This window comes from Vigna unguiculata, chromosome 10 (assembly GCF_037176805.1).
Source record: "Vigna unguiculata cultivar grain cowpea cultivar isolate G323 ecotype 2 chromosome 10, ASM3717680v1, whole genome shotgun sequence".
NCBI lineage: Eukaryota > Viridiplantae > Streptophyta > Magnoliopsida > Fabales > Fabaceae > Vigna > Vigna unguiculata.
Window position 1 is genome coordinate 41,620,389 of NC_140801.1, and position 22,489 is coordinate 41,642,877.

General features: G+C 32.2%; 1 protein-coding gene and 1 pseudogene across 1 annotated transcript; one reads left to right on the plus strand and one right to left on the minus strand.

Moving 5' to 3' along the window:
- Nucleotides 1–442: 442 nt before the first annotated feature.
- Nucleotides 443–1,470, minus strand: LOC114167462 (uncharacterized). The gene is made up of 2 exons (XM_028052554.2): nucleotides 948–1,470; nucleotides 443–786 (listed from the first exon to the last, which is right to left on the minus strand). The coding sequence occupies exons 1-2, from the start codon at nucleotides 1,366–1,368 to the stop codon at nucleotides 749–751; spliced, it is 459 nt and encodes a 152-aa protein (XP_027908355.2). The 5' UTR covers nucleotides 1,369–1,470; the 3' UTR covers nucleotides 443–748.
- A 10,839-nt stretch (nucleotides 1,471–12,309) lies between these two features.
- On the plus strand, nucleotides 12,310–15,912 carry LOC146883228 (uncharacterized; annotated as a pseudogene).
- Nucleotides 15,913–22,489: the final 6,577 nt, after the last annotated feature.

A 22,489-nucleotide genomic window follows, 5' to 3' on the forward strand; every position in this document is an offset into this window, starting at 1 on the left:
CTTCATCACCAAAAACATATTTAACCCTAAAATAAAACAAAGTTCAGCCCAACTTGATGGACGTTGGCTTATAAAAGGATATTAGGGTTCTGTCTCTGATCATAAGGTTCTCTCACAATAAACCATCAAGAAAGAGAGTGTGAAAGGAGTAACAAAGACAAAAAGATAGATTGGAAATAGAGTGGGAAAAGGAGGTTGAAGAATAAAGATTGAATAACGCATTATTATTGGATCTCTCATGAATCAAGATTAGTATCCTATTATGATTTATCTGCGTGAATGTGTAATTATATGCGTGAACATATGAGAATAATAAATCTTAAAATCCTATAATAATTTTCTATAATAAAGTATTATTGTACGGAAACTAAAGAATAATTTACACGGTCTTCTCTCAACAATCAGGAAAAAACTTCACTACCTTTTAGACACTGGAATGAAGTTAATGCAGTACAACCTCTCTCTTATTGTTATAGTCAAGTCAACGGGGCAAGGAAAACGGTCTTGCTCAACCACAAGCACGACCAACATATGTGGACAAGGATATTTCTTTTATACAAATATCACAAAAATAAGAATACGTGAAACCAAGAATTTATGATCATCGGTACAATGCAACATATAGCAAAAAGAAAACATTAAAAATCAGATATCTCAAATCTTTAGTTTTTTATTTAATTTCAGTTTTATACTGAATCTAGAATTAAGAAGTTTTCAAATGTGTAAAACATGTCTTTCATCCATCCCCTCATTTGCAGCCAAAACACATGAGCCACCTCCAGAAACCTAAATCAAACAACAACAAAGTGAAAGTCACATATAAGTGAAGCTGATTCAAATATAGTTAATTAAAAAATTTGATTACAAATAGATGTATGTACCTTACGATTTTAGAATAATCGAGAGAGTAGTAATGGAAACAACAAGAAACAGTAATTGATGTGTACCTTTTTGATGCTCCAAGTGGAGCATCTCCTTTTGATCTCTTGCAGTCTGAACTTTTAAGATGGTGTCGAGAAGCTTACGAAAGGATTCATCAAATGCGTGCAGATCAGCCATGTAATGAGATTTGGAAGTCCAGCGGACATTGGAAGACTCCTTCAAAAGCTTGGTTCCCTCTTCCATCTTGGTTATCAGTGATTCCAGCTCCTCCCTTGAGCGTCCCATCTCCTGGTTGAGACGTTCCATCTCTCTGATCGCAGGTTCTATCGACTTTAGGGTGGATTCCAGGGTCACCAAGTCGAAACTTTTCCTCTTCTTGAACATGGAGGGATTGTTCTTCCTTGCTTCTTCTATGGCTTTTACAAACTCAGCCAACGCAATTCCCACACCTCTCGCTACTATCGAAACCAATTGCATGCCCTCCATGATTCGCACTTTGCACGAATCAACCACAACCAACACAAGCTACATGATTCATTGCTTCTGCTATGGCTGTTATATATGCAGTTTCATCTTAACTTCCCCCACACTTGTTCTATTTCACTCAACCAAACGCGTTTTACAAGAGTGACTATTCTTTTATAATATTCTTGGGTAGATATTCAATGAAGCAGCACAAGCATAAATGTATAAATATATATTATTTAAATTCTGTTAATGATTGAAATAAATAAGTCTATCTAATAGTTGTCGTATGTATGAGATTACTATTAAATTTAATTAACTTTAATTTATTATGTAATTAATCTTGAAAGGCAGCATTTAACTTGTAGTATTTATTTTGTAAAATTTAAAATTTCTAATGATTAAAATATTAATGTTAATATTTGTAGAGGTGAAAATTACTAAAAAAAATTATTTTAATAATGGATTGATTTAAAACAAAATTAACAAAATTAGTTAAAAACTTTATAATCAAATTATTTGTTTCTTGTTATATTAAAACTGAATACTTTTATTATTTATTGTGCTAAACATCTTTTTTCCAACAATTTTATTGATAAACTGATGAAGTATTTTTAAATACTTTATTATACTTTGTAATAAAGACATAAATCTACTTGCTGTACTAAGTAGTGTTATAATTCTTTTATAAATAATATATAAATGTATCGTGATTTTTTTTATTTTATGTAGTTTTATTCATAATATGAAGTAAGATAATTAAATATGTTATTTCTTGTAATTATATTGATTATGTTGTAATAACAAAATATTTCACAAAATAAAATATTTTAAGTACGAATATAGGTGGAAGTCTCTTGTAACTATTATTTAGTATTTTTCTTCCTCTGTTATGATTTTGTTTTTCACTGCATCTTTTATTCAAAATTTATTAGGCAGTCGCTATTAAAAAATTTCAAATTTCCAGATGATTTTGTTTTAAAATTTTTTTGTAAAAAATACTTATAAATTTTGTTATGCAAAAAAAAATTGCAGGAAATTGCTACTAATTTTTTTGTAAAATATTTTGTATAAAACATTTTTCGCAACAAATTTTGTAAGAAATACTTGCGAATTTTATAATTTTGTAGGAAATAGTTACCCACGAAGGAATTACTTGTCAATTAAAATTCTTAGAAAAAATAGCAGGAAAAAGCATTTTCTTGCAAATTTTTTTAACAAATTTACAAGAAAATTCCCATGTAATATAAGAATTTGTAGTAGTGAGTATTATAAAGCATATATATATATATATATATATATATATATATATATATATATATATATATATATATATATATGTATAAAATTTAAAAATATATTTGTATTAGCCTCTTAAACAACTTATAAATTAATCTCTTAATAATTTTATAAGTTTAACATAAAACACTACGACTATTTATAAGTTGTGATGTTTCATTGTTAAGATTTTCAAAAGAAAAGTGTATCCATAATAAATACACGTAAATACTAAGTCTTTTCTTAAATAACTTTTTTCCATCTTTTTCTCAAAATATAATACTTTTTTTTAAATAAGGGTATTATTTGAATATTATTCTCTTAATGAAAGGCAATCCAAACCATACTAGTTGACGCCGCTGTTGGAAATTTCATCATAATTTCCTCGGTGTAAACTTATATTAGGAAGTAAGCAAAAATATAAAATAATAGCACTAAAAGTTTTAGCATGATAATAATGAAAAACAGAATACATCAATGATGTTTCTTCGATATTGTGAAAACACCTTTCACAATTTATTTACTTGCTAGTGCTTCTTTCTTTACAAATTCTTACTAATTTCTCTTTATTTTTAATATGTTCCAATTACTACGTAGAAGACCTCTGTTTACAGCACTATACCTATAGTAAAATTTCCTAGAAAACTGTACCTAAAATATTAAACTTGCATTTAATACGTGTCTGTATACTAAATATTCTAACAGTCACGATGCATCTTGCAATTACTTATTCTTAATGCAACCACGTGGAAAAGAAGGGAAATATGAGAAAAGTGAGAGTAAATTTTTGGAAGATTTAATTGAAGTAGTAGAATGGATTTAGTTGTATATTAATATATTTAAAAAATAATTTACAAAACTATCTTTTAAAAATAATTTAAATTAAAAATAATTAAAAAAATACAATTGTAGTTAAAATCAAATTTAAATTAAAATGTAAAATTATTCTAAAATTCGGATGAGTAAAAGATTATATTTCACAATAAGAATATATTAAAATAAATTACTTGAACTTAAATTAATTAGTTTTACTTTGTCTATTCTTTTATTGTTTTTAATTTAATTAATTATTTAATTTATTTCAATTAATTTTTTGCAAAAATATTTTATAAACTATTAAAACCGAAATTTTTTTATTTACTTTATAATATTTATTTGAATTATTTATTATATTATAATTTTAAAGTCAATATTTTATTATGTTTATTTAAATATAATAAATTAAATTCAAAGATGTAACTGATTATATTTAGAGAAGTATAGTAAAATATTTATATATAATGATAATGTCTTAATTATATTGATTATTATTATTTTATTCGTCATCTACATGAAAATTTCGGCTTTTTTGTTTTATTACAGTTTTTTTTTTTTTCTAAATCCGCGTTTCTCATAATCGTTGAAAGAGACTAGGGCATAAGAAGTTATCATTTTAACCATTTTAAATTCGGTTATCTTAATTTCAATTCCGAAATCTATAACTTTAATTGACTATTTTCACTTTTTCAAAACTTCCCTACAATCTCACAAACTTCCTGCATAACAATGGTCTCCAAAAATTGAAAGTATGCACTTGACATCTTCAATTTGGTGTGATAAATATATAAAAGAAGAAGCGAAGAGTATCGTTGAAAGAGTGTGAGTAAAATACTTTTCTTTTGAATATAATTGAATATGTAATAGCACGACCGTTGGAGAAAGTCTCAACGCCACTACGAGAGCAACCTAGGTAGGACAAACAACGACTCTACATACTTTTTTCTCCCATTTCCCACCATGAATATGACATGTGGAAAATAATTCAAAGTTGGGAAGGGTGCTAGGTTTTCACATATAGGAAGTCTTAATAAACCTGTATTCTATATGAAGAATGAAATTGATGCACTGATAGAAAGCGAAAGAACAATCAAACGGGTTTGCAACAATTATGGGAAAGAAAGCAGGAAACACGAGAAAGAGGAAAAGAGAGAGAAGCAAAACTGATTGTGTGAAAAGATACTAAATGAGTCTTTATTGATTCACTTTAGGAAAGGGAAACAAACTTATATACAGAGACTAAGTGATGCATGTAATAACATAATATGTAAAAACGGTTTTAACGGATTGATCATTGGTTGTATGATCTTCAGGATGAGCAATGTGATCCTGATCCTTATTCTGACAGCCCCCTCAAGCTGGGCATAGATATAAAGCAGGCCTAGCTTGGATATAAGAGCCTTGGTTAGAATATCAGCTTGTTGGTGATGGATGCTGATGTGAAGAAGCTTGATGAGACCTTGTTTGACCTTTTCTCCAATTAAATGGCAATCTATCTCTATATGCTTGGTTCTTTCGTGAAAGACCTAATTTGATGCGATCTGTATGGCTGAGAGACTATCACAGTACAAGAGGGAAGGTTGCTGGTGATTAATTTTAAGATCATGCATAAGGTGGTGGAGCCATTGGATTTCACACGTTGTGGAGGCAATGGCACAGTATTCAGCCTCAAAGGAACTTCTTGAAACAGTTTGTTGCTTTTTAGATTTCCAACAAATGGGAGACTTACCAATATAAATGATATAACCAGTAACATATCTTCTGGTGTTGGGGCATCTAGCCCAATCTGAATCACAAAAGGCCTTTAATTGTAGGTTGCTGGTGGAGTCAAAGAAAATCCCCTATCTTTGTTGTTTTAGATAACAAAGAATCCACATGGAAGCTCGATGGTGTAGACTGGTAGGTGCAACAATGAATTGACTTAAATGATGCACAACAAAAGTGACATCTAGCCTTGTATGAGTGAGGTAGATTAGACGACCTATCAACCTTCGAAAGGGTGCTGGATCAAAGAGAATTTCCCCTATTTCTTTGTTTTTGTGTCTAGAGAAATTCATGGGTGTTGATATAGGGGCAGAACCAAGCATCCCGGCTTCATTCAAAATATCAGTAATGTACTTTTGTTGACACAGTTGTATTCCTTTGCTACTTCTTGCAACTTCAAAGCCAAGAAAATATGTCAAGTTTCCCATATTTTTAATCTTAAAAGCATGATCAAGAAGATTAGTAATTGAATTGATTTTAGCAATATCATCTCCAACCAATATTACATCATCAACATATATAAGAAGGGCAATGATGTGTGAATTAATAAATTTGAGATATAAGGAATGGTCAGCAAAGGATTGATTATAACCATGTGAACATAGAAATTCTGAAAGCTTGAAATACCATTGTCTACTAGGTTGTTTAAGGCCATACAAAGATTTATGTAGGTGCCAAACACGATTTTTATCATCACAAATAAAACCTGGTGGTAATTGCATGTAAACTTCTTCTAAATTGCCATGTAAGAAAGCATTGTTTACATCCAACTATTTTAAATGCCAATTATGAATGGAAGCTAAGGATAGAAGCAACCTAATAGTTGTTATTTTTGCCACAGGTGAAAAGGTCTGTAGATAATCTAAACCTTCTTTTTGTGTGTAACCTTTTGCCACTAGAAGCACCTTGTAGCATTCTATGGATCCATCAACCCTATACTTCATCTTGTATACCCATTTGCATCTAACAACACGGTTTCCCTTAGGTAAATGGCTCACTATCCAAGTGCCATTCTATTCTAGGGCTATTAACTCATCTTTCATGGCTTTCTGCCAATGTTCATAACAGGAGGTGTCTTCATAAGATTCTGGTTCAACATGAGAATCAATGGAACAAATAACCTGTTTGAAAGAAGGAGATAACCTTGCAAGAGAAATGTGAGCTTCAATAGGATATCTAGATTTCCTTCTAGTTTTAGTAGCAAAAGAAGTTTGGAAACCTTGCAAATAGGCAGGAGCAATTTTATGTCTAGTAGACCTTCAAGGATGATTTTGTTCTAATATGGAATCAACAATTTGTCCAAAATCAATATCAAGTCCATTATTTAATCTAGTAGAGTCACTAGTGTTCTCATCCTACAATTCGTTATTTTCATAAATACTTTTATCACTCAAACAGTTAGGGATAGTAAGATCAAAATCATAATCAAGAACAGGTGTAGTAATTTTGTCAATAGAATCTTCATGAGAAATGTTTTTAAAAGGAAATTTGTTTTCATAGAGTATAACATAACATGAATGGAATGAGATTTTAAATCATACACAACATACCCCTTGACATTTGGTTTGAACACAAGAAATACACCTATCCGAGCCTTGGGATCCAATTTGGTTCGGTTGGGAGAGATGGAAGAAATATAGCACAAACATCCAAAAACATGTAGTTGTTCATATCAAAAGCATTGCCATACAGAATCTTAAAAGGAGTGGAATTTTTAAGAAAGGGAGTAGGCAAATAATTTTTCAAAGCAACAACATATAAAACAGCAAAATTCCAAAAGTCTTAAGAGAGGTTAGATTGAAATAGTAAAGCACGGGTAACATTCATAATGTGTTGATGTTTCCTTTCAACCAAACCATTTTGTTCAGGGGTTTCAATGCAGCTGGTCTGATGGACGATTCCTTCAGTTTTAAAGAAATATATCATATTAAAATCTAAACCATTATTTGTCCTAATTATCTTGACAGTTTTCTGAAACCGAATCATAGAGACAAAATTGATTAAATGGATGCGGGTTTTAGCTTTGCTTTTCATAAGATACAACCAGGTAAATCTAGAGTGATCATCCACAATAGTAAGGAAATATTTGTCACCATTCATGGAATTAACAGTGCAAGGACCCCAAATATCCATGTGTACTAAATCAAAAATAGAATCAACATAAGATGTACTATTAGGAAAAGGCAATTTTTGATGTTTGGCTAAGTGACATACATCACAATCAGAGTTTACAGGAAGAGAAATGAAGGGAAATTTTCTGTTAAGAACAACTATCCTTTTATGTGACGGGTGGCCAAGACGCATGTGTCAAATGTCATGGTTAATAGCACTAGTACAAACTTGAGCAAGAAGGCCCTTTCTGGCATGGATTTCACCCTTGATCACGTACAGACTGACTGAATGTTAGATGTACCAATCCTCTTGGTGGATTTCTTGTCCTAGATAGAACATTCACTAGTGGTGAAAGTAACAATGCAGTTGGAATGGGAAACAAGTCTAGAAATAGACACCAAATTATATGAGAAACTGGGAACAAAGAGGACATTTCCAATACACAAATTTCCAAAAATTTTCACAGAACCCGAATGAGTTGCTTGGACTTTGGTTCCATCAGGCATATTAACATTTATAGGAGAAATACGATTAAAAAAACTAAGTTTGAGAAGGAACATCATATATGATCCGTGTCCCTGAGTCAAGGATCCAATCATTATGAGAATTAAAACGAATTAAAGAGACAAGATTCTTACCCTTTTCTACACTGCAAGAGACAATGGAACCAACCTGATTGGCAGAAACAACTTCACTGCCATTACCATTTATTTGTTTTAGCGGAGTCATTAATGCTTGGTACTATTGCTGTGATAATTTGAAGTCATGACCCTCTCGAATAGAATCAATCTTTCCTTCTTGATTCGTGTCTGCACTATTCACATTACCACCTTTATTATTTGTTTTATAACCTAGTGGAAATCCATGCTTCTTGTAGCAATTTTCAATCATGTGACCATTCTGACCACAAAAAAGAACAAACCCTCTTGCTATACTTGACATTCTTGTTGTCAATGTTGTTATTACATGGATAGTTGTGCTTCTTGAAGCAAACAGATTCACTATGACCAGCCTTTTTGCAGTACCTGTAAGTAACAATAGTGTTGTTGATCTTGATCTTGGTTCCATTCAAGACACTATTCCCTCCAATCTGCCTTTCCTACTTAACCACAAAAGAGAAAATTTTTGAGATGGATGAGATTGAATCCATCATAAGGACATGAGAAGTGATGTTGTTGTACTGCTCATTGAGACTTCTCAGGAATTGCATAGTGTGATTCTCAATCTTTCTTTGTTGAAAAGAACTAGTGAGACCACAAGAACACTTCGCAGAGCAATTGCAAATCAGATCAGGCTAAAAACTATCGAGTTTATCCCAAAGAACGCGAATACATGTGAAATATTCTATGACAGAGGAACTTCCTTGCTTAAGGGAAGATGCTTCTAGCTGTAAATCAGATATATGTAGCAAATTTCCTTGAAAAAAAATCTAGATTTGAGATCCTTCCATATTTCCTCAGATTTTTCAATCCACAAGATACTTTGCCAGATGAAACCAAGTGTGTTAACCAAGAGACAACCATATTGTTGTATCTCTTCCAAGCCTGGTACGTGGGATTTGTCTTTTCTGGTTCAGGAGCGGAGCCATCAATGAATTGCATCTTGTTCTTGGCGCTAAGAGTAGTGGCGAAAGATTTGCTCCATGAATGGTAGTTCTGCGACTCCAACACAAGTGACACAAGAGATAGGGACGGGTTCTCATTGAGATGAAGATAAAGAAAATTATGCGGGTCATTGAAATCATTAGCAAGCATTATGGATTTGAATTCACTTTCTGTGACCATGGCAGAGAAAAAGGAAACGAAGGAAAGAAACAAAGCGAGAAGAAAAAAAGAAAGAAAGAAACAAACAAAGATGCACAACAGAGCTCTTCAAAAGAAGAGCTCTGATACCATCTTAATAAACTTGTATTCCATATGAAGAACGAAATTGATGCAGCGCGGAAGAACAATCAAATGGGTTTGCGGCGATCCTGGGAAAGAAAGCAGGAAACACGAGAAAAAGGGAAAGAGAGAGAAAGAAAAATGATTGTGTGGAAAGATACTAAATGAGTCTTTATTGATTCACTTTAGGAAAAGGGAAACAAACTTATATACAAAGATTAAGTGATGCACGTAATAACAGAATGTGTAAAAACAGTTTTAACATATTGATCATTGGTTGTGTGATCTTCAGGCTGAGCAATGTGACCCTGATCATTATTCTAACAGGAAGCTTAATGGGAGAAGGCAAAGATTTGATTTAGTGAGATCTATGGATGTAAAGAATAAAACTATTAATTTCACTCATAATCTATGGATTAGTCTTAGTCCACTCTTGAATAAGTCTCCTTTTAGGAAGTTCCTAAATTGGGAACCAATAAAAAAACTCTAGGTCTCATATCCTATAGGCTAATGTGGATTTGACTCCACTACATAACTTTAATGAACTCTTAAAAAGAATACCTTCATCTTGAATCATATATTGAGTCGGGGTTGGTCTAGATCAAAGGTCAAGTAGAGTCGTTTTTGACAAAAAATTGATATAGGCTCTCTTGGCAAAAAATTGAAATAGGCTCTCCGGACCAAAGATCAAGATGGGTTGACCCCGGTCAAGACAGGTCGACCTAAGCTGAAAGTCGGGACGGGCTGGTCAGGGCTCAAGGTTGAGATCAATTAGCTTGAGTCAAAGGTCGAGACAAGTCAGCCCCAACTAAAGATCGAGAGTGTTTGGGTCGAAGGTCGAGGCAAGTCGAAGGTTGACACAGGCTGACTCATGCTGATGGTTGAGACAAGCTAGTTAGAGTCGAAAGCTGAGATGGATCGACCCAAAACAAAGCTCAAGATGGGTTCGTCCGAGTCGAAGGTCGAGACGGGTTGACCCCGACCAAAGGTTAAGACTGTGCTTATACAGAAGGTCAACATGGGCCCAAATTCGGCAGACTCAACCTTAACTGAATTCTTGAAGAACAAAGTAGATAGGGTGGAAATTTTAAAGCAAGCAGGGGCTTCGACGGGTGTGGGAATTAATGGAATTATCGCTAAGAGGGGTAAAGTATTTGTCTATTGATGATTACTCCAGGAGATTATGGGTGTACCCTATCAAGAGGAAGTCAAATGTGTTCCAGTATTCAAGAAATTTAAAGCATGAGTAGAGCTTCAAACTAGGAAAAGAATTGAGTACTTAAACTATGCTAACAATGTGAAGTGGTATCACTTGTGGGCTCCCACTGTTAGCACAAGCAAGCTTGGTGCAAAGATTTGATAAAGCAAAGTGCATGAAGATGACATATGGTTGATGAAGATTGATGAAGATTCGTTCAAAGATCATGTTTCTATTGTATTAAATCTGGAAATAATATTTAGAATATGATGGTTACATGTTGTACCATATTCGTAGGCTATATGACATAGGTTAGATGTCTTGTTAGTCTTAGTATGTTCTTTTTAATCTATTAAAATGGGTTTTAACAGGTTAAAAGCCTTGTTGTATATAGTTTTTTTGTATGAATGAATTCAATCAGTTGAATTGTTTTTCAATAAACTAATTTCACTTAAGTCAAGTGAAATCAACAGATTATACTGACAAATCAACCGATTGATTTCACTTAAGACCAGACTATATAAGTTGTCTTTTATAGAGTTGAGGTACGATTTTGAGTGCGAAAACCTGTCATTCATCACTGAAAAACTCTTTCTCTTTGAATCACACAGCTGCATATTGAAGATTGAAGATCTTGGTTGATCTTGGAGGCTTTTTGGCTTAGTTGGAGCTTGAAGAAATCGTGTATGGTTGGCTAGGGAGAACCAACATTAGGTTTTATAGTTCTTGTGCCTCTTGTTGTGTTCCTTGTGTGATTTCAGGTCTATAAATGTGTTTCTTATAGGGTTGTAGTTGAGCTTTTTGTGTGAGTAAAAAATCTTAGTGTTTTCTATTGTTCAAAAGTGTAATCTTCTTTGTGATATGTAAAACTTTTGATAATAGTGAAACCAAACTCAGATTGTCTTTGTAAACTAGATGTAGCTTTATGATTGAGTGAACCAGTATAAAAACAATTGTCTAATTATCTTTTCTTCATCTCAATTATTTTAAAATCTCAAGAAAACCAAGCAAATCATTTTTTGTTGTGTTTAAATGCGCTTTTGTGTAATCTGATAGTGCAATCTTGTTAGAAATACTATTTGGAACAAATCTTGTGTGTGAAAGTATAATGTTTGAGTGAAATTCGTGAAATCTTCATTATGCATAATTTCCCAGTACTTTTAGCGTATTGTCTTGAAATTTTAATCTACTAATTCATAGGTATATGAACATATTAATCTACTATTTATTTTTGACCAATTGAAAGTGTACTATCCTGCAACTCTTACATTCAAATTTTATGGTCTATTTGATTTAATAAAAAAGGGTTTTAAGCTTTCAAAAAAGTTTTATATAGCCAATTCAACCCCTCCCCCTCCCTTTCTCCCTTCTTGGCTTAAATCACCATTTCAATACTAACACCCACTACCCATTAGGTTATTATTAGTAAGGATGAAATGTTGTTTCAACCAGAAGGCTTTAAAGAACAAGAAAACTTGGTTTGCAAGTTGAACAAGTACGATTTAAAGTGGACGCCCAAGTGTTCGTGCAAGAGATTCCCTCATTGGCCTTGGTTACAACAAACTATGTTTAGACCATTGTACTTATTACAATAGGTTTGGTAAGGATGATTTTATCATTTTGTTGTATGTGGATGACATATTAGAGGTTGGCCTCGACAAAGCTCGAATCTAAGAATTAAAGGCAAAGTTGTGTAGGGAGTTTGATACGAATGACTTGGGACCAATAAACAAGATTTTAGGGATGCAAATTCACTAAGAATTACTTATTTAAAATCTTGTGGCGCTTCAACATGCAATATTGCAAACCAATTTCTACCTCATTTCTTATCAATTGTAAGTTATCCTCAAGTATGAGTCATAGTAGTGAAGCGATAGTACGGAGATGTCTTGAGTATTATATGCATTGGCGATGGATAGCCTTATGTATGTTATAGTTTATACAAGACCATACATTACACAAGTAGTGGAGCTGGTTAGTAGGTTCGTGGCAAATCCGGGTGGAGAGCATTGGAGTATTGTTAAGAGGATCCTTACATACACCAAATGAACCTTAGATGTTGTGTTATGTTTTGAAGGATCAAAATTAGTTGTCAAGGGTTGTGTCGATTCCAATTTTGAAAGTGATATTAATAAAAGGATATTTACACTTGTAGGAGGTTCAATAAGTTGGTTATCCAAGTTACAAGTTGTTGTAACTTTGTCTAATACAGAAGCTGAGTACGTGGCAGCTACTAAATCTTGTAAAGAAGTTATTTGGATTCAAAGGTTGATGGAGGAACTCAAGTACAAACATCAAAAGCTTGTTGTATATTGGGACAAAGTCCCTTGCAGATTGCAAGGAATCCTGCCTTTCATTCTAGGACAAAGCACATAGGTCTACGTTATCACATTTTTCGAGAAGTAGTTGAGGAGGCGAGTGTGGATATGCAGAAGATTCACACCAATGAAAGCCTAGAAAATGTTATGAAAAAGTTGGTTAGCATTGGCAACTTTATGCGAGTTTGATCCCACGACGACTTATCAGAAGAATTAATAACATGATGGCAAATAATAAAGTATGGTGTGAAGATTTGATTAATTTAATCAAAATCTTCTTCAAGTGGGAGAGTGTGAGAAGATAAGCCCCACATTGGTAGGAACTTACCTTGAGAAGTCCCACATTGGTTGAAACTTACCTTGGACTTACTTTTCATGTTATAAAAGGAGTCAGGTGTTTCCTTATGAACGCATCCCATAGTCCTTTCCTTTTCTTTCATTTTGCTTTGGTGTTTGAGAAAAAAAATTAAGAGAGAATGTTAGTTTTCTTTTAAAGTTCTCTTTGTATTTGTTTTTACTATTTTCAAAAGAGAAGTTGTCATTATATTTTCTTTCAAACGGGAGAAAGAGTATATAATTTGTTTTTCTTTTAATTAAATTACATTTTTTTGTCTATTATCGATATTATTCCTTTTATTTTTATCTTTTATTTTAATTGTGAGTCCTTATTGTTATGATTATGATTCTCGCGATTTAGTTAGGTTTTGAAAAAAAAATTATAACCATTACGAAAAACAAGGAGGACGCAACAAAGCTTGGAGACCAAGGATCATCATTCATTTCTAGTAATAAGAGGAAATGATATGCTTTTCATGGGGAACCCCTTCATGTGAACCTTTCCTTAATTGTATATTTACCTTGTGTTGCGTGTAAGAAAAATATGCTTTTTAATATTTTCAATATGGATAATGATAAAATGACTTTCAAAATTTGACCTTTATTTTACCTGTTAAAGTCTCACGTGATATGTCATTACATTTTTCAATTTTCAATTATTTTGAACTCCTATGATGTGGTAATTGGAATTAGTGGTGGAGTCTGGAAGTCATGAGGTGCATGTGAAACAAAGGAAATTGTTTACCTCATTCGTGGTCGCCCAACCCTAAGTAAAGTAAGGAAATTCATTTGCACTAAAGTTTTCTCTCAATGTTCAACAATTTTCCTTTCTTTTCCGTCCTTCATCGTCGCTCAAATCTCATCCACCGAAAACAGTCAAAGTTTTTCGTTTGGTGAAGGTAAGTTCTTCACTTTTCCTTATCAATCGCATGGTGTGGTAGTTGTGTCGTTCATTGAACCCTTTATTTCTATTTTGCTGGTTGTTTATTTTTAGGGTTTTTGTCATTCGGTTTTTTATTGTTGTCTGATATCTGATGGTGATGATGTCATTGTGGATGGAATCACCGTAAATTTGGGTTTATGGGATATTGTTGGTAACATTGCTACTAATTTAGTTTATGTGGAATTTAGTATTGTTTTCTGCATAGTGTTTGTTTATTGTGATTTAACATATTGTTTGATTTAGGTCAAGAGGATTATAATAGACTAAGACCCTTGAGCTATCGCGGAGCTGATGTTTTTAACTTGCCTTTTCTCTCATAAGCAAGGCTAGCTATGAAAATATTGCTAAGAAGGTTTGTTTTTTTTTTCTTCCATGTTAAAAATTTAGTTAAGATGGTTTCCATTAAATCAATTTGTGCACTTATTATAATATAAGTAATGAAGTTTTCTTTTTATTTCTTTTGTTAGGGGATCCCTAAACTAAGGTATTATGTCCCTGATGTTCCAATAATTTGCATTGGAACCAAGTTAGGTAAGCATTTAACCCCACCTTTTGTTGAACGGATTGGCATATGCTATTATTTAGCCAATATGATATGTTACTGTAAGAACTTCCTGCTTATTTAAAGGCTCTAATAGTTTTCCTTTTTCAACGTCAAAAGACGCATTGTATCAATTTATTTATTACCCAATCACATCATGTATATTCTAATTTGTTGCATTTTTTGTGACATTTGCTTCTTAGTTTTTTTATTCTTGTAATGACTTAAAGTATGAAATGTTTTTGTGTGAATTCTAATTTGATATGGTCTGTTTGAAGAAAAGGCAATCAGTACAATTTTCATAAAAGTTTTGTGTAATTTTTTTATTGATGGAACATAACAAACACCACAATTTCTACTCTTGCTTGGATATTGATTCACAGTTAAATTTCTACCTGTGGTTAATGTTGCTTTTAACATTTTTTGCCAATTCATATCTAGAGTTGGAATGATTTGGCAACTAAAAGTGCATGATTTGTCTACAGATCTTCGAGATGATAAGCATTTTTTTATGGATCCCTCTGGTGTTGTCCCAATCACTACAACACATGTAAGATACATAACAAATTTTCCTAACACCATCTATTGATATAGGGAGAGGTGTTGAAAGTAGTACTATCTAGCTTCTACAACATGCTTCTATAGGTCTTGCTTATAGGTTTGATTGTGTCATAATTGTAATGGGTTTTGAGTAACAGCGAGTAACATTTTTAATGGACAATTGATCGACATTATTTAATGCTAGAAGTTGGTGAATTAAATTTTCTGTCTAAAGAGGACTATAATGACCTTGGAAGAGTTGGTTTAGGCATTTGTTTGCTTGGAGGCTTGCCAGATTGGCCTTTTGCTTATTGTCTAGGAAGTTTCTTATTTACCTATTAATGAATTTAGAGCATGCTTCTATGTGATACTCTGAATAGATTTATTATCATTATGTTACTACTTCATGATTGTGTGTAAGATAAATTATGTGTTTTTTTGGATGCAAATTTTATGGTTTTAGGTAGTTTGTACTCTATTATTTTTTGTATGAGTGTCTAGTATCTTTTAAAGAAAATAGTAACATAGAAATGGAGTTAAGTTTGTTATTTCTCTTGGAGTTAACCCAGGGTATTTATTCACCCTATAGATAATTGAAAAGTGTTTTTCTACCTTGCAAGGACCGTGTCTACGACAATTCAACCTTCCTTAACTTTAATTCTTAAGATGCGCACGAATATAGATAAGTGAATTAACACTGATTGAGGTTGAAATGAAGATATCAATAACATGTTGTAGTGAGACGATTAATATGAAGTTACAACAACAAAGCGTCAATGGATGCAAGGAAAGGAAGGAGGCATATGGTATTTGCATTGAGAGGGACCACAAGTGGAAAAACGTAGAAACTTTATTAGAAGAACAACTCAGGTGTTTTGATTGATTTGTTGTTGTGTTCTTCTTTATATATATATATATATATATATATATATATATATATATATATATTGTAAATAGTCTTGTATAAGGGTTAAAGTACCCAAGTGCTCTATTATTAATAAATTTTTTTGCTAATAAAAAAATATTTGGTTAGATTTTTGATTGATTGTTATAGTTGTTTGATAAAATGCTACCTATTAGAAAAAAAATGTTTTCTATTGAGCATTTTGGCATAGTGAGGTGCATATAATATTGATTTTGGCGTAGTGAGGTGCATATAAGTTTGTTAGTGGTAGACTTAGTCAAGCAATTAATGAAAATTAATAGTATAATGAGAGTAACTTGTGGGAACTACTTAATTTAATGAGCATGTTCATGTGTACAAAATCTTACAAAAAAAAAAGACAGATACTTGTACACAAAAAGACACTTACGTTCATTAATCACATTGAGATATGAAGATAGCCTTAAATTAATAATTAATAGCACATTAGGGAGTAACCAATGTTGTGCCTAATTGAATGAGAACAACTATGTGAACAAAATCATATGAAGAAAAAGAAAGTTAAGTGCCTAATTTAATGGGCACGACTGTGTACAAAATCTTAGGAAGAAAAAAAAACAGATAGTTGTACGTAGAAAGCCAAATGTTGTGCCTTATTTAATGACCATGACCATGACCATGTGTACAAAATCTTATGAAGAAAAAAATAGATAGTCGTACACAGAAAGCCATTTAAGTTTGTTGTTACTGTGTTATTGTGTTAACAGTAATTGGTGTGTTTTCTGGTATCAATGAACGTTGAATTGGTCAAGCAATTATTGAAAATGATTAGCGTATTGGAAATAACCATTTACCGTGTTATGTGAACTACCTAAGCACGACCATTTAAGTAACACATGCCAAATGACTTTCTATATTTTGATATTTTATGATATTTTGTCAATTTCATAGAGCGAAAATTGTGGTCAGTATCTCATTATTAACACATCTAAGAAACTTTGATATTCAATGTACATTTTAATGTATACAAAATGTTACAAAGAGCAAGACACATAATTGTACATGTAAAGGCAGTTTCATTTATAAGTGTTTCTTTATTTCATACTCGTATAAAAGTTTTTAACCTCTACAATCAGTATTTGAATTGATACTTCATTTTGGTAAAGTTTTTAGCAACAATGTCTATACCTCATTGGGTGCAAAGATTAAGTGGTGTCCTGATTGAAAAATTAAAAATTCAATATGTAGTGTTATTTATACAAAATATCACACCGCGAAAGACATATAGTTGTACACGTAAAGACAATTTATTTTAAACGTTTTCTTTTCTACGTAAGGCATTTTAATGCTTTTCTTATCTTATTCAATGGTAGGACTTTGTAAACTTTTTAATGAGAATGACTATACCCTATTAGTGGGTTCAACCATTTAAAGGTCTCCTAAATGAAAGATTCAATGTGTAGTGTTATATGTACAAAATCTCATCCCGAGAAAGACACATAATTGTACACATAAAGATAATTTATTTTTATAGTGTTCATTTTTTCCGTAAGGTTAAATTTTTAATGAAAACGACTATACCCCATTGGGTTCAACCATTTTATGGTTTCCTAACTAAAAGAATTCAATGAGCACTGTTATTTGTACAAAATCTCACACCAAAAAAGATACATAATTGTACATATAAAGGCAGTTTATTTGTATAGTGTTCTTTTCCTACATAAAGTCTTAAAATTTTGATAAGTTTTTAATGATAACAACGATCCCCGTTGGGTTCAACCAAGTATCCCTATCACTCAGTTTAATTTAATTCAAAACTTTTAAGTTTGTTTAAATTTTGTGTGGAAATGACCCATCATAATTATATTAGTACACGCAAAACTACTATTGATACAAACTCTTTTAGTGTGCTCGATTTTTAAAGTCTTTGCCTAATTTAATGTCTTCTTTTATGTAGTCATAATATCAAATTTCATCTATCCAAAATTCATACACCTAATATACATGTGCACTGTATTTGTATACACAAACGAATATTTTGTACAGCCACAATGCAATGGTTTCAACCACCTTGTTTTTGTCTTACTTCCATGTTTCATGATTTACAAACAATTGGAGTTAATTATAATTGAAGTATTTACTGCATGAGAGACATTTGTATCATAATCAAATTGAAACTATATGATACTAAGGAAGATTCTTTACGTAAGGTGACTTCTTCTCTGTCTCTACAATCTTTCAAAATTCTGGTCACACTTCCATCTTTCGTTGCAGAAGAGGTATCTTCTTACGAAGGAATCTGAGCTATCGCCACTACTTGTCTCTTCTTCATTTTCTTTGACTTGTCCATACATTACTGTATAATACCCCATTCCAAGTTCCTATCACACTGCACTTTTTTTTAATGGTTAGTAGATAAATCAATGAACAAAATTTTTCATAATTGTTTAAAAATATACGTCTGGGTCAACAAATAAATGAGAATTTAGTCCAAGTACCTTCCATAATGAAGGTTGTTAGAAAAGAAGTAAACTGCAAAAGTAGTGACAAATGCAATACCAAATGGCTTGAAAAGTAAATGCAAGTGGCACGCATATACACATACTTCTAGCCTTCAACGTCTCCCATTATCTTCTCCCTAATACGTTCCAACTAAGAAATATACCAACTATCACAAAAGTAAATACAATATAAATCGAATCATACAATAATATTAGTTGACAATGCAACATTTCTCATTTTGGTGCAAGTAACATTAGCATCATTGTCAACACCCAATTTCGTCCGAGTAACATTGATAAAAATAATAATAGAAACAAATTAATTAAAGTTCAATTGAAAAAAATAAATAAATAAATACTAAAATAAAAAAGGTAAAAAATATGTTTTAGTTTGAGAAAGAATAAATATCTATGTTTATCTTATTTTATTATTATCATTATTTATTTATTTTATTTTATTTTGTTAATTTAATTTAATTTAATTTTTAATTTTTTTTCTCTTTATTTTTCTTTTTCAATTTATTATTTTTATTTTTATTATAATTTTATTATTATTATACTATTTTTCTTTCTTTTATTATAACCCCATTTCATTTTACGTCTCTTGTTCTAGTTTAGTAAAAGAAAAAGAAAAAAAAAACAAAAGGAAAAAAAACAACAAACAAAAAAAAAGAAAAAAGAGAAATAAGAGGACGAGAGGTTAGCGTAAGGTCTCTGATATCAGTAGACCTATATCTTTTTATAGCAGACCTATATCTTTTTACTATTGGTTAGTTGAAAGATGTTCAAAGGTGCATACGTTATGCTATGATTGTTTTTTGTATTGAGAATTACGTGTAGTAGCTAGCTGGCCATGGTCATGATGATTGAAGGAGCAAGAAGCAACATCTGTTCTCAGCCTCATCCCACATCTCGAGGTTGGAAGGGGCAGAGAAAAAGAGAACATAACAAAGAGGAGAGAACTACATAATAAAAAGGTGAGGATTCATAAGGAAAAAAAGAAAAAAATTCATTACAGAGGATAAGAGAGTGAGACATACAGAGGGGGAGATTTCGTAAAAGAGGAGGAGAAGGAAGTGTGTCGTGGCTGGAAAAGAAAGAAGTTGTTAGAGCATTAAGTTTTATCTCCAAGGTAAGTGCCTTTAACTTATTAACTTCTAATACATTACTTGATATTGGTAATTATGAACATATGAGTGGAATGAATGTATGAAGTTTGTCTAGAGTTAAGCATTGTTCATCCTGCTCTTCATATATTATTTATACCCATTGCACTCATGATCATGCTTGTCGCCTTATCACTCGTGTCTTCTACCTGGACAATAAAAAACAAAGCACCAAAACAGTGTCCATCATCATCGTACAGTACTCACATTCCTACAGGGAAACAATCACACAAAAAATCATACACTTTTCGTGTTCTATACACCTCCGGGGGCACCTACGGGATTGTTTGTCCTCGTCACCCTTGACTCCCTCACCACAACGTTTTCCAGCCCGGCACATCAACACATCAAATTTATGCACCCGCACTTGCCTCCAATTCCCGTTGTACGCAACACAGATCCCCCCATTATCACTTTCATCATGAACCTACACCAAAATTTCCATTAACGGACCTCCATCACCAAATAACAAATTCAATTTCAGAGTCATAATTTCTTTCCTCAACACCCTGCACAACCATCACGCCCAACCACCAGAACAAAAACCCCAACAAGCCGACGAGTCGATGTTCAAAAGAGCTGAGTGATGGTGGCTCCGATCACAATTGGAGGCACGACAATAAAGCTCGGAAGCGCGGATTCCAGACCTGGTGTGGCTTGTGCGAGAAGAAAATGGAACATTTGGAGTGCCGCGGAGGCCAACGACGCTTCTGGTAGCGTTTGGCACCGTCGTCAGTAGCTCTGACGGACTGGGAAGCTTACGATGTCGTTACCTTAGGGCTGGAGGGAGTGGCTCGTGTTTGGAGGGCAAGATGCGATTGAAGAAGCGTGCACGTAGGGAAGAAAGAATGAGAAACGACGATGTGTTTCTAGAATCATTTTGGGGTTTAAATCTGGTCCCATGAACTTCCTGCACCACCACTTTTAATATTCTCACCCTTCTGTGTTGGTTTGTTGTGTATTTTTCTATGCTCCCGTGATATTTGCTAGCACTACACCGCATTTTTGTTTTGGACTTGTTTGTTGTTATTGTGTGCAACCCATGTTCCACTACACACACCTCCAATAAATACTTCCTACATCACCATGTTTACTGACCCCACCACTCATTTTTGCTTTACTCCTATCTTGGGCTTATTTTATACTTTATTGGCTGCATCCCCACTTTTACTTCATTTACTTCATTTACTTCATGCACCTCACACATTACTCATGCACCCTTATACTTTTGTTTTTTTTTTTTTTTACTTTTATTCTTAGTTAAATCCCCCATTTTAAATTTTTCTAAAAAACTAAATATTTGAAAATTATAAAAATTATAAAAATAGAAAAAATCTAAAAAAGTGAAAAAAATGTTTTCTTTCACTTTATTGTGTCTCTTTCGAAAAAATATCGAAAATAATTTTCTCTTTCGATTTTTGGTGTTTGTCCGGCCGTTCGCATAGTGTGACACTTATATTCAAGTAATTCAAAAAATACAAAAAAATATAAAACTTTCAAAATACAAAAATATCAACATTTTCAAGCAAAACATCTTTCTTAAGAACTACGTGATCCTTAATTCTCCATTGTGAACTACGTAGGAGCAAGGACAACCCTTATTAAGTTCACTTTCAAAAAATCAAATCATTTTCCAAAAAGCTTTCCAAATATCTTTTAAAGAACTACATAACCATAATTTCTCACTTTAAATGAGAATACATAATACCAAGGTCAATCATTGTCGGACCCAAAAAAAAATTGTTTCTTTTTATTATTATTTGTCTCATTATTTTTGGGGAGAATTAATGTTTTGAAAACCACATCAACTTTGAATGTTTAAATAAGGGTACCACTTTGGACGAGCGTTGTAGAGTGCTACACCTTCACTAAACGTAATTGACTCCCGAATCTAAAAATCTGATTTTTCGCAGACTTGTTTTATTTTTACGATTTTTCATAATTTTCCAAAATAACTATAATGATGACTTCAAATATCTTTTTAAAATCGTTTTTTTCTTTGTCGACCCGTCACGACTTAGTTGCGACAACCATTAAAACAAGAGTTTAAAATATGATTACCAAATAGAAAAAGAAAGGGTTTAGAACAAACTAATCAATTAATCAAAAACTTTATATATATATATATATATATATATATATATATATATATATATATATATATATATATATATATATATATATATATATATATATATATATATATATATATATATATATATACTTTCTGGAACAAAATCATTGGGTCACGACATTATAAGTTTTTTGGAGAAGAGGGTCACCTAATCTAACACCCAGTAGCCTTGAGGAAATTTTCAAAGGGACTAGCAGGAGGTAGCCTCATTTGCTAAACTTAATATAAATGAAGTAATAATTCTAGAGTTCATAATGGGTAAATAAAGCAAACTTATATAGATTAAGTATGTAATATGAATAGAACATTCCTATGTTTTTCTTCCAGGTTAATATCTCCGGTAATAGTACCCCAAAGTTGTGTACATAACATTTAATGCGAATTGGTTATTTTAGCAAAACAATTCGCCGATGCCAATCATCAAAACTACAAGTCCACTCTAATTTATCAAGCCTGCTCAGTTCTTGATTACAAGTGCTGAAATTTAATTTTAGATTTCTATTCCAAATTAGTGAGTAATGGATTTTGGTATTGTAAAATCTCACTATTCCTTCATTGTAGTGTCAATATCTCACAAAGTGTTGACCATATATTGAACAAAACCATTTGATAATTGATTACATAGTTATTCTCCAACAGATTAAATCAGTTAAATTGAGCGTGTTATCTATACACAAAAACAAAATTGAGATGAAACTACAAAAGCAAGATTGAGATGAAACTATATAC